Below are 19,419 nucleotides of genomic sequence, written 5' to 3'. Positions count from 1 at the left end.
CTACTGGCTTGTTACTGTTTCGTATACGGGTTCATTTACAATTAATTCAACGGAGTAATATAGGTGTTCGGTAAAGAGAAGCAGGGTGTATTTAGTTTCCAAATTTAATATATTATGATGTCAACTTGAATTAGGTCGAAATAATATAATGCATTTTTGGATGAAAATATTTGAAAGAGTTATTATTTTGAAACTAGACGGATTTTGAATATGACGACATTTCCTGTTAGAAATGTGTGTCAATGCATACATCACAACGCAACCTCCTCCGAAATTTCCATACGCACCATTGAGAAAGTTATGAATTAGATATTAAAGCTTTGAACTTAGTGAAGATTAACTAACTATAAAATAACCTGATTGTATAAAGAACTGACCACTCAACATTTTCTGCCAAAGTTGTGTCTGTACATCATTAAAATTTATAAATAAAAGAGCAATCTTTTTTTTTTTTTCACTGAGTTGCTCATGCGTAATATAAAAGACATTTTTTTCTCCTTTTATCACTAGATATTCCTTGCGGAAGAGTAGAATCACCTATTTATAAGAAGGAAAATGTGAAAATGAATCCTAGAAAGTTGTTCTCAGATGTCGTATTTTTATACTTTTAGTTGTAACCTTCTAGACATTACAGTGCTGTGCATTTACAGGGTGAAAAGTGAAAACAATAGACATTACATAAAGTATATATATATATATATATCTTTATTCCTATAAATATATTGGTGACAAACAGTAAGCAAGAAAACACTCAACTTTTTCATGTGTTTTATTTGCGATGAAACAAACCGTTAACATGAATATACGTTAACCAAGCCTAGATAGTGAACTATAATAACTGGTTTCAAAGCTACTGTCGACGTTCCTGTGAAATAAATTTTTAAAAAGCGTTAAATGTTATGATCTTGGTTACATTAATGGAAGACTTTCTGTTAACTTAGTCGACAGAATCTACTAAAGTGAATACATTTTTATTTCAAATTACAAAAAAAAATCATTAAACGCTCTAATAAACAGAAAAAAAATCGAACAAAACAAAAGCTGTTGTCATAGAAACGACTGTTTTATTTTATCAATAGGACTGTCAGTATCGTATGAAAATAGACAATTCTTATATAACATATATCGAAATAATTCTAAACTGTATTTCTTAATAATCTGCAAAACAATATTTCTTTAAATATTTCTGTGTTTAAATTTGACAGGCATTCAAATAGTTTTGGTTTAGGATACATATTTAAATGTAGTGCCTATTTTTATTCAAATTAAACCACTTAGTATCACACCTTACACACATTGAACCACTTCAAGACTGTTATAAGCAATTGGTACATAATGAATTTTGATTATGTACTTTCTGTTATAATCCAAATATTACATGAATTAATTTTCTGAAATAATATAATTTACATTAATGCTGAGAATTAAAACATGAAACACTACCTGAAAGCTCACGAAACACAAGTGACTTTTATGAGAAGACTCTGTGACACGTTTATGAGACAGCTGGCATAAGAGAACACTGGCTGATATTATACTACAGTGAAGAATTATGACTTCAGGGAAACACACGTGCTTTGGTGAGTTTTTCTCAGATAATCAGCCATAATATCTTTATTATTTTACGAATTATTTGATCTTTAAATCAGCCATCACATCTTTATTATTTTACAAATTATTTGATCTTTAAATCAGCCATCAAATCTTTATTATTTTACGATTTATTTGATCTTTAATACAGGAAAACGCTATGCTATTTGATATTCCACCACTATTACGATACTCCTTTGGCGGTATTTTATCTCTCAGCTTGTGTTTATAACTTGTATTTCATTGATTTGGGTATGTAGAAGAGGTTCTTGGCCCTCTTCTGTGTACTTGGATAAACTATTGGCACCCTTTTTGTTAACTCGAGCATGAAATTCGTAAAGTAAACTTTTGGAAACTTCTTCTGAGCTATTAGTAAAACACGTTTCTTTTTCCGGTTTTTCGTCTGCGTGAAACACTCTTTCCATTGGATCCTGAAATTTCCAGTAAGCTGTTACAATTACATTTTATCATAAAAAAACACGACTATTTATTCATAGTATCAATTAGTATAAAGTTACAATCAAACAAATTAAAGGAAGAAGATCCTATTTAAAGCACAAAAATGTGATAAAAAATGTGATAAATAAAACGTTATTGATTATATGAGAAAGTTAGAATTTGGCAATTGTTTATTTTCAAATGTATTTGTATTACCGAAAAAAATTCTTGAAAAAGTTTAATGAAAATAGTTTTGTTTTTTTTAAAAGTCCTGATTGGCTGTATGACGTCAAGAATGCTACAGAATCCTTTTGCGGCAAACACATTTACTCCTTGTTTACTTTGTCATGAATGCATGGATTTTTACCTTTCTCAGAACGTTGGTAAAACATTCGTGTTTTTCTTATTGCAAGTATATTACCTAAAAACAAACACGCCTTTGTACGTTATGCTGTTTCATGTTTCTACTTCCCGCAAAACTAAAACTGATATTTTTTAAATTAACTTCGAAGTTAATATGAAAAAAAGTGGTTTTTATGCTACAAAATTGATATATGAATGAATTGGTAATTATAATTTTACAACACCCTTTTTTGAAAAACGTATAACTGTGCTCATATATGAATTGAAGCCATGCGTTACCCTGTGGTAACGAATTGTGGATTTGGGGCATATGGCTCACGTATCGTTATTGCAAAACATATCACGCTCAGCACTTTTGGGACTTCGATGATTTATCCTAATATACTGTTAAAGAAATCAAATAAATGATGGTAAATAGTAAAATTAATTCATTATAGTCTATCAGCTCAAAATTAGAAATGACTTGTGAAGATAGCTTTTATGCAGCTACGCTCACATTTATCCGAAATAAATCAAATTTACAAATTATCCACGAGTTTCAATGTGTTGTAAGTTTGATGAAAATATGTAATATTACCTTCAAACACGTTTAAAATGAGTAACTGATATTTACTAGAATTCCAAAGAATTACTACGTCATTTAGATTTTCTCAGTAAAATTCGAGTTAATAATTAAGGAATATGATAAACATTTATATAGAAAGAAGAAAAATATCGATTAACGCATAGACGCTACTGATTGTGACAAAACTGGATTTTCGATAAATCCCACAATCATGTGATAATATTATCTAACACCAATTAAACAAACAAAATTCCATAGAACAGGACAAATGAATTTCAGAGAACAGATAGGAAAGAACTTCGTTTTCTATATGCATGTATAAAACACAAAAATTTGTGTGTCCGTTATCTAACTAGTTCTGGGTAGGTAGGCCAGTCTCAACCAAACTTTATGAGGTCATAACTTGGAACAATAGGCATGTTAATGGGGGTTCAAAACTTCTACACTTCCATCATTGCTGTTATTGAATATTTGTTATCTTTGACATAAGTTAACTACATTTATAGATGGCGCTACGTCTTTACCCTAAAAACAAAACTTAATTTTTTTTTACACAACAACACAAGATATTATATGCTAGATTTAATTTGTCGGGCACCTTCTCGAAGTATTTTACCCCGGAAACAGTTTGCCCGCAGAAAGGAGTAGTTAGCCCTATTCTATTCATCGTGTATGTTCGTGTCTGAGCCGAATTTCTGGTTTTGTCCAGTGTCCGGATTATGTGACTGTCTGGAAGAGCTTCTACACTCCAACTATAATAGCGATAAATCCACAACTACGTTCAATTGAAATAAAAACTACTCCAATAAATAGAAAATCAAGATAAATGTCCCTAAAACACAAATTATATTATTCGCAATATGAAAAAATAAAAGCAAACAGCTTCCTAAATTATACCTTTACGGTACTCTTCACCAGCTAGCCACACCAGCCAAATTCATAGGTCTGACAATCTAATGTTCTAAATGAAATTTGACTAAACACATAAATGAAATTTGAGAATAAAATCTTTTAAAAAAGTGATTTATATACGACTTCAGACTGGCAACAATTGTTTGTAATTAAGCACAACGCTACGCAATGGACTATCCGTGTTCCGCACTCTACGAGCATCGAAACTTGGTTTCTAGCAAAGTATGTCTACAGACATATCGCTGTATCACTAGCCGACTGGGGGCTACGATAGAAAAACTACTCAAAAAAATATAAAATCTAAATACGCTTAATGATAGAGTGTGCCTGCCCACATTGTTAAATGTAAGCACACCAACCTACAAAAAAATCTACAAACAGTACAAAACTCATGAGTCGCCAAAGCATACAGAGTTCTTAGAAACACAAAAATAAATTCTTACATAATTGCTCAAACACCTCTATGTTGTTACACAAATTTCAAAACAGACCAACAGATTACTTCCGTAAAAATCTTTAAAAAATGAATTATTACGAACGCGGAAAAAGTTTATTATACATCATGACAACAGACCTAAGTACCCCTAACCATTAAAATCTAGTAAACAACGTATGTTATCTGTAGCCACCTATAACTCGGCAAAGCAATGATTAGAAATGTAGTGTTAATTTTACTTCAAAAGGGTCTATTTATGAGAAAATATAATGCGTGCTATATTTTCCCATTTGATGTTTATGAAACTATTTATTTGAACCAAACTATTTGTTGACAATGAACAAGAAAGATAAATTTATATCGCAAAGCTCAAAATATCGACGTTATACATTCATAAACATGGTCTGTAAATGGTCACTCCCGTTTGTAAATGAGCTATTACTACACGTATGCTCCATATTATACTGAAGAATTAATGTGGGCTTCACTTGAGAATCAAATCGATTGTCAATAGAGGCTCAGGGGTACCTAATCCTCTGGGGTCACATGACCAAACAGAAGACGGCACACAAACGTCTTACATACCACGGAGAGTGCACTCGCACTCTCGACGGAGGAATGCAAGGAAAAAACATGGCCGCCACTATTGTAATACTATATAAATTCAACTGGAGTTTCTACTCCAAAAGTCACCAAAAGGCTGATATAAAGAACCATTCCTTGAGTTATATTTACTTCCTACTTTGATCCGTGAATTTTCAGATTTGCCCAATAAGACACTTCTTTGGTCAATTACTGTCAGTTATTTAATCACGTGAAACAGAAACACTGTTGAGAGACATTAAGAGCTGGATATTAAAATCGGGGAACATAAAGCACCCCAACCGTCATTATCCTGGCCACTAACTTTTCCTACAAAGTCACCCTGACCATTGCTTATTGTATACCACGTTTTACGTATATATATATATATATATATATATACTGAGTTCTTTAGTCTCATACAAAACTTTTGGTGAGGTCATAATAAATACTATAATAATACGTTATGTTGTAAATAAATTATTTGGAAGTTAGGATTCTTGTCTTATTTATCATAGCATCTACCCAAACATTCTTTAAAAGTCATAACATGGAAAAGGACAGGTACCTCGACGTGTCATTCATAAGGCCTGCTTCAAAAATCAAGTTTATGAAGCTATCGTTTTAGAATGATAAAGTTGCAGGTAAAATTTTAAAGTAAAGTGAGTGTAAACTGAATAATGTACATTACAATGATTTTTTTATAAGGAATAATGTTTCTAACTTGTACATTAGTCCAGCAGGTCCAGGAGGTTAAAACACTCGACTCGTAATCTGATGTTTGCGGGTTCGAATCACCATCGCATCAAATATGTTCGCTTTTTCAGCCATGGGGGCGTTATAATATGACGGTCACTCCCACTATTCATTCTTAGAAAGTAGCACAAGATTTGGCGGGAGGTGGTGATGGCTAGTTGCTCCCATCTAGTTTTATTCTCCTAAATCAGGGACAACTAGCGCAGATAGCCTTCGAGTAACTTTGCTCGATATTAAAACCAAAACTTGTACATTAAAAAGGATCAAAATTAATAAAAAGCTGATAGAATACTGGGAAATTAGTCTTTAATAAAAACAGAGAAAGGACGATAACCGCCTGCTAAAGGAAAAAAATGTTCTTATTATATTCGGTAGAATAAACAAAACCTTATAATTACTGAAGATCAAGAAGGAAAATATCATGTTGAGAAAATAAACATGTTAAATAGAAGATTGTTTTTTTAAAATAAACGACAGGAGATTGAAGAAGAAAACATAAGGAAGATGGAGGTAACGTTACGATTATACAGAAAACAGTAAAGGCAAAAAATACAACTTGAGATATAAAAATATGAAGTGAAACAACTATATTAGAATACGGTTACATGCATTGTTAAACGGCAATAGCAGATAATTGATAAATGAGGCGATGAATCTATAAAAAAACATTATTAATGTCTTTATGTGATAATTAACTAAATTATGTAAAAAAATGTTAATATTTTAATCAGTATATTGAACTATAATAGATAAGTCGATAAAATATATAGATGGATAGTTCTAACATAAATATACATTGAACACGTCAAAAACTGTCCATAAACAATGTTATAATTATACACACAGAATTCATTACAGATGCATTATAATAAGCACTAATATTTGTACAACACGCCAATACATAATAATTACTTGCACAAAATACTCTTTGAGTGGTTGTTTTCTTATTTGAAGATCAGAAATGAATTTGAAAACATTTTATAGTTTATTTATAGTTGTTATTTACAAATATTTCAATCTATACATTCAATTACTTTCTGTTAGGAATTAAAAACTTGTATTTGTTTCGTAGTAGTCTTAGTGTATAATAATGCAGAAGTTTGAAATGATGTCCATTCAATACGTATTAATATCTAGAAGTAACGTAAGCAAGGCCAAGTTTTAAAGCAGTTAAAGACATTACAACTTCTTTAATATTTATAACATAACATTCAATTTAGAGACTACAAGAGATCTATCGATTTGTCTAGGCTGTCCATCCTCTTAAATAAAGTAAGATTTTTTAAATAAAAGGTAAAAAAACCTAAAAGCCAACCCTAATCATTAATGTAGTTATCAGGCTTTCTTTTAAGCCTACTTGAATTTACTGCCTCGCAACATCCGAAGCCAACCACTTCTAAGGACTAATTACCTTGTTAGAAAAATAAGATGACTCCTACCTCTTGAAAAAGCTATATTTGCGTCATATAGTCCAACATTAAGTATGAAATAATATGATGCATGAACGTTATCAGTTCTCTTTACAATCTTAAATACTTCAGCCACATAACTTCTAATTTGTTTTGTTTTTCAAGAGACAACTCGTATGATAAATCAATTCCCTCCTTAGTGTAAAGTTCAAGACTGAATACAGTACCTCAGATGTGGCCTAGTGATTGACCTATACAGTACAATTTTTATCTCTTTAGACTTGTATTAATTTTTTCTGTAGATACAACCTAAATCCTATTTAAACTACCACTAACAATAGCACACAGCTTGGATGGCTTAAGAGATTGATCAGCCACACATCCATATCTTTTATAGCACTGTTAAGGTTATTTCCACCTAATTATACTTATCATTGAAATTATGATAACTCACGTGCATTGCCTTGCATTTATTATAATCAAAACCCACCTGCCACTTATTCACTCAACTCTCTACGTGATCTAAATCCTTTAGTAAAGTAGCAGTAGCATCCACAACCAACAACACCAAACACCTTGATATAATGAGCAAATTTTACAAAACTGTATCAAATGTATTTATGATATTTTTATGCAAATAAAAATACAAGATATATAAAGAAACAATTACCAAGTTGATAACTCATATATTCAAAATTTATTTTTCACCTCGCCTATACTTTGTGGTAGCAAACATCCTAAATCTCTGGTTTTAATATCCTTTTTTATCGTTTAAATTGTTTATTAGCGAATCTGAACTGGTAGTTTAAGAACCAAGAATTCTATGAAAGAAATATGCAGCTATTGTGTTTTCTAGAGGTCCACAGAACTGTAGAAAATGACTCTAAATCAGGAGATAATGGAGAGAAATATGATTTTTACAGCAGCTTTCCAAGACATAAGAATGATTTTTGAGACTCATGAAACAACAACTTCAAAGAGTTAAAGATTTGCAGGAACAGAGTAATAAAAAAAGTAAGTTAAATTGACACCATAATCAATTCTGTTTCGAAATTTTTCATTTATTTATTGAATGTGAAGTTTCTTGAGAAACTTATGATAATTAGAAACAGAAAACATCATGAAAGCTGTTTTACAAGAAATTTTATCATGGCTGTAATTCTTTTATGTAACCATATCTCATTGTTAGAGGCGAAATGACACATTACACACACTTTCTTGCAGGAAAGATTGTTTTAAGGTCAGTAGTACTAAATAGGAATCAAAAGAAATTTTTTTCTTTGGTAAGTAAAGATATGTTCCACAGACACAACGCTCCTTATTTTGTACTGAGAATGGCCATTAGTCATGTGTGTACTGCCTTGAGCCTGAAAAGAAGGAAATTATCTTGCATATGTAATGCTATTTTTTCAATTATGTAAAATAATTATTTTAAAGAGAGAAAGAAGGAATTCAATACAACGTAAGATGAAAATTCTGATTGTAACTGTGTGTAATAAATAAAGATTGTTTAACGGTGCTCAACTTAGAAAATGCATACAACTCAGTCGTAATTAATTAAGATAATTCAGATTTTTTTTCTGCGCAATACGTTTCATTTTGAGAGTCTTTACATTCTACAGTTCCTATGCAATTACTTGATGAGAAAGCAGTGAATCTGAGAATACCTCAACATGGATCTATATATCGGTTGTAGATCAAAGTGTGATTAGAACACACAAGAGGAAGAAAGAAAATTATAAATACTTTGTTTGTCTTATATCAGCCCAAAGCTACTCAAGGTTTATCCTCAGTTATCAACTGAACGACTAGAAGGAAGGACACTATCCACAACGCTTGACGACAACTCTCACTGAAAAACAACTTTTCATGGTAGATTTACGACTGCTTTTCTTACCTTGTTCAATAATGCACGATATAGTTCTTAAGAGTGTTAGTAAACTATGTGTATAGTAATACGAAAAGGAAAAAAAATATTATATGTAAGACGTTTAAAAGGAATATACTGAAACATGGAATAATTTTGTTACAAAAAGGTAAACAAGTTTTTACTGCGTGTGATGTATCTCTATTGATTAATTGAGCAGCTAACATTAAAACATAAATTAATGCTTGCATTCACTTGAACAAATACCCAATTTTACGCATTTGTGAATTTCTAAATAGTTTACAATACAGAAAAATTTATTTTTAAATGTGCGGTTTGCCTTATCAAACTTTTAAATGTCATTTTAAGAACATATATAGAATTTTGTTTGCATAAAAAGTGAGGCATAATCAAATTTAATCTAAAATACTAATAGCCAGCAATTTTAGGTATTCAGAACAGATTTACAATAAAATACTCAAACAAATATTTAAATTCGTTAACTGATCAAACCTTCAGATGTAGAATGAATATGATCTTCAGGTCGAAAGTTGCCAAACATGTATTAATGAATCGGCTAGTAGGACAGGCTGCTATACATTAATGAAAAATTTATGATATGGTTAAAACGCTGAATGCCGGGGAAGTATCGAAATGAATATATTAGGAAGAAAGTACGAAATAACATCTGCGCTTTACGTGACTTTTATTATAAATTTGAGGCCCATTAGTTTTTGAAAGGTTATGGTACCTTATGAAAACAGAATTATAAACTCTGGCCAATTTGGATTCTTATTACGTGCAATGTGAAAGGTCAAAATGTTTTGTTTTTTGTTGTTATCCTGTTATCGGTATTTTTAATTTAAAAGATAACTACCAACTTTTCTCACTTAAGTAAATGTTTTAATTCAATACTACTAAGTTGCTTCTTTCCATCTGAAAAGACAGGTTTCAAAGTCTCAAATTTTACCATGATCAATACTTACTTTACAAGCGTATGTATATTGTTTCAATATGTCGGGACATCGATTGTTCTCATGCAAACTTTCGCAACTGCTCAGTTTCCTTATTTGATCGACACCTTTTAGAAAAAAAAATCATGTTTTTTGTATATTTGTTATATTAGAAACAACATCGGTACTACAAAATTAACAAGTTTACTGCCTGTTTGTCACATTAAAGCCATCATTACTACTGAAACTTTAATAATTCAACTTACGATTTAAAATCTAGGAAATATAAGACGTGTTTCTTTTTTTTTCCACTTTAATATTTGAAGCATATAAACTGCACGTTGACAAGCAGACTCACATGTAACATTTACTGTTACATATTTTAGTTTGTAACTTTCTTAACTTTCATAGGATTACTCAATGATGTTCACTTTGTTCAAGAAATAACAGGTTATTTAAATTCAGGTTAGAAATTTCACCTTTGACTAGTCTTACACAATGTATTTTTTGCACGATTTCTTAGAACTATAACACCTTCTTCAATTTGTGTTATGAAAAATATCTGCATGCTAATTCACTTAAGCCTCAAAATATATCACGTTATAGACAGTACTCAAATTATTCATTGAATATTGACATACTAAAACTTTCGGATTCTGTAAATTTCTTAAACAAAGTATTTTCCTCTATAATTTAGTTTAAGATTTTCTGTGATATATTATAGCTGTATTGCTGTTTACACTTCCAGATAAGTCATAGTTATAATATCTAAATACAAAGAGCTGTCACCAATTATATATCATTTAACGGAACACACAACATTCAGCAATGAACAACTTACAAAACATTGTGACTACAATGTATGTTCATAACAATATGCTTGATACTTTTCACTGTGATATAGATCCAGCTTATCTCTCTTTGGTTAACTTGTGTTCAGGGTTACTGATAAGGAATAGAATTACCCGAAACTAGTATAACCCAATAACACTCGTTGATCAAACTGTAGATTAAACTGGATCTCTCTTGAATTTAGACTTCGAGATTAAATATTTTTTGAGATAGTAAGTTTGTTTATAACTTATTAATAATGATAAATATTCTGCGTAGAAATAGTTAATGTTTTATAAAAAAAATCCTTCATAAAAATACAACACATAAAGAAATATTCACTTTTCTTGGGTTTTCTTTTTTTAAATAAAGAAGCTCGAAGATGATCTGTAATGCAACATAATGTGACCTTAAGTGATCCATTGATAACTCACCCCAATCTTCAAGGTGAGCAATGCGATGTACTTGAGGTTCTTCACTCTTGGAACAATTCCTCCACGAACCTTCATGGTCTAAAAACTATCAAATCATAGTACATGTTAGACAGTTCAAGTACCCACACTGTTTCATTAATTGTATTTAATAAGAGTGTGAAGAAAAGTTTGAACAATGTACGATGTAATCTTCAAAATTGTTCTGTTAAACGATTCATAGACGAGAGCAAACAAGTTAGAAGTACTGAGGCTAAATGGTAATATCCACACCAGATGAAAATAACATTGCTTTGACAAAGTTTCTCGTCGCTAAAATTGAAACTATATTGCTGGGCGACTAGAAAGAAATTGACCAATGAAAATTATCAGGACTATAATAATAATAACAAGGAAGGTTGATCACCTAGCAACAACGACATAATAACAATGATAAAAATGGTGAGTTACGTGGAGCTTAGAATTTTGTTTTGAATTTCGCGTAAAGCTACACTAGGGCTATCAGCACTAGCCGTCTCTAATTTTGCAGTGCAAGACAAGAGGGAAGGCAGCTAGTTATTACTACCCACCGCTAATTCTTGGGCTACTCTTTTACCAACGAATAGTGGGATTGACAGTCACATTATAAGGCTCCCATGGCTGAAAGGGCGAGCATGTTTGGTGCGACGGGGATTCGAACCTGCGACCCTCAGATTACGAGTCGAGTGCCTTAAGCCCCTGGCCATGCCGAGCTGAACGGTTAGTAATAGAACAATAATAATAATATTTATAATATTGCATTTCGGAAACGTTAATAAACGAAATGGAACAAGGAACGATACAGAAACATAGCTGAGAGTACAGTAACATATTTAAACGTATAGCAATTAAAATACTTAGTTTGTTATAAATACGAGTTAATTAAATTATAGGCTACTACGTGCGAACATTAGAGCTCTTGTTTTAAAAACACAACCTCTTTTGTATGGCAAAGTCCATCTCTAGTGCGTCAAATAAGAAGTCACGAGCAGGGTTATGTGTTTATTTACAGTATTTTACTGCGTTTCCAATTCGCATCTCGTGTGCACATTGATTTGACGCATTGCTCGCGTCCATTGTGTTTGAGGTTTAAAACACAGACGCGCGTTTTGAAAAATTTCTAAGGACAAAAACATCTAAAATATTCCACAACCATAGACGCGCGTTTTATAAACCTTTTGTCACCAAATTTAATTCATCAAATATATATAAAGAAATGTTTTAGCTGTTGTGTTTTAAACAAATATTAGCTGTGTTACGCTATATGTGTGGGTATCGAAAATCGTACTGAAATCATTGAGAAAGTTAAAAAGCGTAAATTTAAGTATTTTAACAAGTTTTATGTGAAATACTGATTACTTTCTTAATTTTTATGTGTTTCTTTTTGGAGTAATGAATGTTAAAATTTCGGAACGTAACAACAAATGTTTATCTGTTTAAATATTTCTGAAGATAGTACAATTTTCAGCACCTTTATTTATTTTACGTTTTATTTTTTTTTTCATAAACACTATTAATTAATGTAAATTTTAATAATGGATAAATGTTAATCCATCAATATATAAAAGTAGATAATTATTTTTACCATTAAAATGCAATTTACATTTACCTTAGCATATGTTTAGATTTTACGTCATTTGACCCTGATCTCGAAGACAGCCCAGAGCAAAATATAATCGAGTATGTTCAGAAACTTATGTTTCTCTTCACTCTGCTACAGGACCCGGCATAGCTTTTCACTCGTAAGCTGACTGTCACAGGTTCGAATCACCGTCACATCAAACATGCTTGCTTTTTCAGCCACTGGACCGTTACAATATGACGGTCAATCCCACTATTCGTTGGTAAAAGAGTAATCCAAGAATTGGTGGTGGGTGATGATGAGCAGTTTCTTTCCCTTTAGCCTCACACTTTTAAATTAAGGACGGCTAGCGAAGATTGCCCTCGTGAAGCTTAGCGCAAAATTGAAAACAAACAAACAATATCTAGAGGTATATTGATTAGCTATTTGTACTTAGAATACTTAATAAAGCAAATGTTACTTAATGATTGTATATTAACTCAGACCTCGATAAAGAAGAGAAAAGGTGACATAGAAAAGGCGAATCAAATCCGCGAGACAGCGAGATGAAGCCTTGAGGCAAAACATGATTTGTGATTTGTGGGAACTAACAGAAGTATGAGTGGAACCAACTGGTCCAAATACTCTCAATTTTGTTGTGGGAGGGAAAGAGGAGTACTCGGGAAAAAAAAAACTCACTTTCTCTATCCGGACTCCAAGTTATAAACTTATGAATATAAATAACCACAAGTCTTCTCCACACTTGGATCTGAAATGGAAATACCGCGTGGAAAAAATAACTTTATTTTGGAAGGGGAACGTAATCTTAAAACATTTTTCTAAACGTTTATTGCAGAAAAGCAAAATAAAGCAGAGTGTAAATCTACGTTTAAAATGAATGTAATTGCTCGTTTCTTGTCTTGAACTTGTATACGTATGAGCTTTATTTATTTTACATTAATTAAAAAGATGTGTTTCTGTTAATGTGTATATTAATCAGAGTATCCTCCAAAATAATTTGAATGGAATTGGGTGGTTTAACTTGTTACAAATTCGAGAGGAAATGTCTCGAAATAATGAAGTGACAGTATTATCTCCTGTAGTGGACTTGAGAACAGTTTTTTACCAACATGAGTTACAGGTAAAAGCAACCTCAATATTTTTTAGTTTCTCACGCAATACATTAAAAAAATGGCAGTTTAGTAGAATACGTAATGCAATTTACCCTCCTCGTTTTTTATGAAAAAGAATACAAACGCTGTTTGTTTTTGTTTAATTACTTAGAAGAAATAACATACTTGAATGTGATCCGTTGTTCTGTGTTCCTCTGCAATTCTCTCGCATGCTCTTCCTGATAAAAAGAAAGGCTGACCGTCTGTGTTGTTCACTGACTTGAAGCTTTCTTCGTTCTGGCTTATGCGTTGAAGCTGAAGAGCAACTAGAGCAGAAAGACGAAACGTACCTGATTCTAATAACAACGTTTTCGGTAATGTATTTCTGAAGAAAACCCGTCTTTTATTATCACTTAAAAGAAAGTATCCAGCGATCAGTAAAATGTTTCATTGAAAACAAACAAGCAACTGTAGGTTCATATGATATCTCATTTTGTTTCGAGTGTAGATAATAACGTTAATAACGTACTCTCACACTACAATTTGCAAATAGTAAATAAATCGAAAAATGCTTTTAAACTCTTTTTCATGGATACTAATTGACAAGCATAGAGTAAGCTTCCTAAAATATTATTTAAAATAATGAATCCTTTCAATTTTCCAAAATTTTCAATTTTTCTTAATAACATGGTTAGATATTGTAAAGTTATATCATTGTAATAAACTCTAATCTTAAAAAAACTTATGTTTTGAAGCTTCAAGTGGAAATTTGGGTGGGAAAATTATTTCCTTTTTTTTTCAAATTGCTAGATAGGTTTTAGAATCAAACATTTTTATAATGTTTATTACTTACCCACTGCTCGTCTCCGCGAGCGCTGTCTTCGTCGAATACAGCAGGCTATAATTAATATTATCAATACAAGCACCAAAGCTCCACAAACAGCACAACCCATCCACAACAGTCTTGAAGTGTTTGTATCTTTGTCTTGTCCGCCGTTAGTCACAGCCTTTGTGGAGTCCATTGAAGGAGTTGCTGCAAAGTGTAGAGCAGTCGATGTTACGGTACGATTTTCGTTTTACGCTTGTTTATGAAACTCATTATAAAACTAGATAATTAAATCGTATGATGGAAATTTGAAGTGCACCTAGATTATCCACTATATCATAAAAACTATAGATGCAACTGAGCCAGAATAACATTGGAGCTTAGCAGATTAGTTTCTCAATTTAATAGCTCTACGGATGTTTCATTTCTGTTTAACTGAGAAAAATACATTCAATAACATTTAAACATATTTCATTACATAAAAATTACTGTTGTTTTCCTACTTAATTGTTTCATGTTCACATGTCTTTCTAGTGAGATCATCTGCCTTTTATGTATTTTGCTCAAAATAACATATTTATTAGAATATCTATCTATCTATCCATAATACACAATATTATGCATAGTTTACTATTTACAAAGAGCTATTTAACCGTTATTTTAAAACAATTTCAGTCATTAGTTGTTTTTACAAAAATTATAGATAAAAAACAAAACAAAAGAGAATCAATAATTTCGCGCAGCTAGCCCTCGTGTAGCTTTGCGCGAAATTCAAAAACAAGCAAAACGAATAAACAACCATTTCACATGTCTTTATCTTTGCTGAAAAGAAACACACCTTTGCCTTCACGAAGGTATTTAATAGAATTATACAGAACTGGCATACTTTATTTGTACGTTATGGGTGACAATTTGTTCATAAAAATCAATTTTCAGCATAACATCTATTAATCCAGTAATGACTGATTTTCATAGTTATACTTGCTTGAAACAGAGATTTATATAAGCACACTATATTTCAAAGTATTTTAAGATAGATTTATCATACGAAATACTGGTAGGAGTTAGTAGCTTTTCTGTTATTTTAAACGCTTAAAAACTAGAAACTGTTTTCTAAAACCTAATATATATTATACACAACGTAAAAAATTAATGTAAACACGTTTCTAATCTAAAATAGTTTTTAATAATTTGGTATTATGTTATTGCAAGTACTTGTTGTTCATTTTAAAATACCCTTACGATTGCTTTATATGTTAAGTTGTTTTCTTTCTTTGAATGTATCATGTAACATATTATACCACCTAATGCCCTATTCCATAATATTTATAAGTATATATTTTTATTATGGGTCTATGAATCTAACAGAAAAAATAAACACATGTAGTAGCAATTACGTTAAATGAATCACCCATTTCATCTGACAGTAAATGACTTATTCTGTTGTGTTCAGGATCTTAAGGACACAATTGTTGGAAAGTGAAAAGTAATTTTCTGTGTAATAATGTATTTAAAGACTTTGAAACCGTGTAAGTAAAGTCATGGTCTAGTATTTCCAAATATCTTATAAAAGTTACCAAAAATGTTCTAACCACTGTATTTATTTGAAAATATGGGCATATTTTAACAAGATCATTTCACTGTAAATACAGAAGAATACGTTTACAATATAATATATATTAACAACTCGTTTTCTAATAAATTTCTTGTTTATGATAGAGTTATGCAAAGCATTGTAGTTCATTTGGAAAGTTTTTCTTGACACGATCTATCGTTGTTTGTTTCTTTTTAAGTTTCTCGTTTGACGACGGCAAAATGAAAACTTTAACCTTCCTAAAAGATTAAAATCATCGTTAACACATAAAGAAGTAATTTTCAAATTTGAGAAAATGTGAATAAATTCGACTAAAATACTTTGGAAGAATTTTAGTAAGTTTCGTTACACAAGGTAAACAACTGAAGGCTGTTTTTGAAATAGATAACTATAATTGCTATTAATGTTTAGTAATAATATAAAATTAATAATTTAATTTTTCAATATTTCTTTATCTGAACGAAGTTTTCTATATTGAATGTCTTCTATATATTTTGTAAATTACACATTATGCGATTTCCATATAGTAATTTTCCAAAGAAATAAACTGTACGAAATGAAGCTGTTGTTTCAATATGCTTTACATTATGTTACGTATAAATTGTTTTTCTTCCTCAAGATCATTGTTACGTTGCTTGTTTTAAACTTTTAGGTTCTAGATTACTTTTTTACTTATTTTGTGTTTATTAAAACCTGAACATAATAAGTTAATAATCCAATTCTAGAACTCATTCTTGAACACAATATCTAGTTTCTCCAGAGAACAGTGAATCTCTGTGTAAGGCCTGACTTCTAAGATATCACAGTTGAGCTTTGAGTGACATTGAAAACCTAAATATTCCTAAACATACTTTAAAGAAACACTAAAAGAAAAAAAAAAGACAACTATTTAAATAGCAAAGTATAAAATTTACTATTCTTGAAATGCTGAGATTACGGTGTAAAATAACTAAAAAATAGTTATTCACTTATACATTAGTAACATTAATTCTCCCTTTTATTATTTTTCAAGTTCAATCAGTAAAAACCTCTATAATCTAATAAGAGTAATATAAGTCTATTTTTTCATATTTTACACATTCTACCAAGTGTATCAATTTTTGGAAGGTATATAGAAAAATGTTACCTTTCTTACTGAATTTTCTACCAGAAAACAAAATTTTGCTTTTAAGTGAAGGATTTTCTAACGGAATATCCTGCTGGTTTTGTTATACAGCATTCATTTTGATAATTTATTTGCACTACTGAAAGCAATATTTTTATATATAATAGTGATCCATAAAATAAATTTTAATAAAATACAAAATATAAACGAATTACAGTTGAAAACTAAAGACCACTCACTGGACATTACAAGTTCCACAGTGGTTGAAGAATATCCTAAGTAATTCTCTGCCCGGCAAGTATAATTTTCAAAAGTCAAAGCTTGGAGATTTTTGATGTGAAGAACGCTTTTCCATAAGTTATGTCCATTCTTTCGAAAATCAATTTTGTAGTTTGAATTTGCTGGCATCCAGTTAATTATCTGAGCTCCCAGATACCATGAAATTGTAACGTTTGGTCTTGCGTCTACTATACAGTTAATAGTAACTTCTTCATCATTTATAAAGACAAATTTCTTCTGTTTCAGAGGTTGAAGAATTACTGGTCTGTCTATGGCAGTAACAAAAACAAAATAAAAGAACTTTTTATCACCAACCTTTAATATGTGGATTTTGTAACTGTTCATCTATACAATATTTTTAATTGGTCGATTAGATTAAACTTGATTTAGACGAGCGTAAATTTAAGTTAAAATTGACAGGTAAATGATTCATTTTAGTTTATTTAATATGAAGGTTTTGTAACTGTTCTTCTTTAAAATATTTTTAATTGGTCAACTGGATTAAACTTGAGTTATACATAGACAATTTTAAGCTAAAATTGACAGGCAAATGTTCACCTTAGAATATTTAACGACTTTTCATGTGTTTTTACTTAATATGCTCAATGGGTTATAACCTATTCGGACACCCGATTATTCTGTTTACGTTAACATGAAGAGCCAAACTTGGCATTACTTAATCGATGTAAGCTAAATATACTGCTCAAAAAATTAAAGTAACAAGTACATATTTCATTATATATTAGTCATAATTAAATTTATGTATGAAAAACATATCCATTCGTCTACAAATGTATTTTTAAGCTTGCGAGTGAAGTTTGATGCAACTCAAACGAAACTCACCTCACTCAAGGAGAATACAACTCAAGGTGCCCTATATAAGGCTGTTACGTGAAACTATGCACTCCTTATTAATTCCTGAAACAAGCACCAACATGGATATTTTGCGGTTTATTTTGTTAGTGTGTACCTTCATCTTGAGTACCCAAGCAGTCAGGCGCCACCTAACAAAAAAACAACTACCCAGACCCAAAGGAGGGTGGCACGGCGCGTCGGTGTGTCCCAAACCGTCATCAATCGACTTTGGCGACGCTACCAGGAGACCAGGTAAAGGCCGTCATTGTTTCACAAACAGCCAGAGAAGAATGCTACATCGTGACTATCGCTCTGCGGGACAGGTTAGCTACGCCTCGGTCATTGCGAAATGACCTTCAGTATTCCACTTGAGCCCGTGTATCAACCAAAACAGTTCGCAATCGTTTGCACGAATGACGCCTTAGGGTCAGACGGCCTGCAATAGCGTTATTCTGACAGCGCGACACCGTGCAGCCAGGTTGGAGTTTGCTCGTCAGCACCTGGACTGGGAATTTTGTTAATGGGCTACCGTGCTGAGGACAGACGACAGAAGGTTCACTGTGTTTGGTGACGACAAACGTGCGAGAGTGTGGAGATGCCAAGGAGAGCGGTTTTCCCCCTGTAACATTGTGCAAGTTGACGCTTATGAAGGAGGTTCTGTTTGGTCTGGGCAAACATATGCTTGGGTGGCCGCACGGATTTACTCATACTCGACAGGGGTGCTCTAAGCGCACGACAATATAGAGACGAAATACTGAAACCCATTGTGAAGCCTTTTACTAGTGCTGTCGGCGATGGGTTCAATCTCCTGCAGGTTAACGGGCGATCCCACGTCGCCAGACTGTGTTTGGACTTCCTTGAAGAGGAAGAAATAGAGACTTTTGAGTGGCCCGCCAGATATCTAGGTTTAAATCCAATTGAACATTGTTGGGATAT

General features: G+C 31.7%; 1 protein-coding gene across 1 annotated transcript in view; it reads right to left on the bottom strand.

Moving 5' to 3' along the window:
* Window positions 1-679: 679 nt before the first annotated feature.
* LOC143239090 (nephrin-like) overlaps window positions 680-19,419 on the bottom strand; it is a 159,484-nt gene continuing 140,744 nt past the window's right edge. Inside the window, exons 16-21 of the mRNA XM_076479904.1 lie at window positions 17,589-17,897; window positions 14,678-14,857; window positions 14,011-14,150; window positions 11,137-11,221; window positions 9,905-9,999; window positions 680-2,021 (exon numbers count right to left, since the gene is read on the bottom strand). Coding sequence (XP_076336019.1) covers window positions 1,806-2,021; window positions 9,905-9,999; window positions 11,137-11,221; window positions 14,011-14,150; window positions 14,678-14,857; window positions 17,589-17,897 — 1,025 coding nt within the window. The 3' untranslated portion in view covers window positions 680-1,805. The remainder of the gene's footprint in view (window positions 2,022-9,904; window positions 10,000-11,136; window positions 11,222-14,010; window positions 14,151-14,677; window positions 14,858-17,588; window positions 17,898-19,419) is intronic.

Source organism: Tachypleus tridentatus, chromosome 13 (genome assembly GCF_004210375.1).
Source record: "Tachypleus tridentatus isolate NWPU-2018 chromosome 13, ASM421037v1, whole genome shotgun sequence".
Classification (NCBI taxonomy): Eukaryota; Metazoa; Arthropoda; class Merostomata; order Xiphosura; family Limulidae; genus Tachypleus; species Tachypleus tridentatus.
The sequence above is the reverse complement of the archived record's forward strand: the minus strand, read 5'-3'. Positions and strand labels throughout refer to the sequence as shown.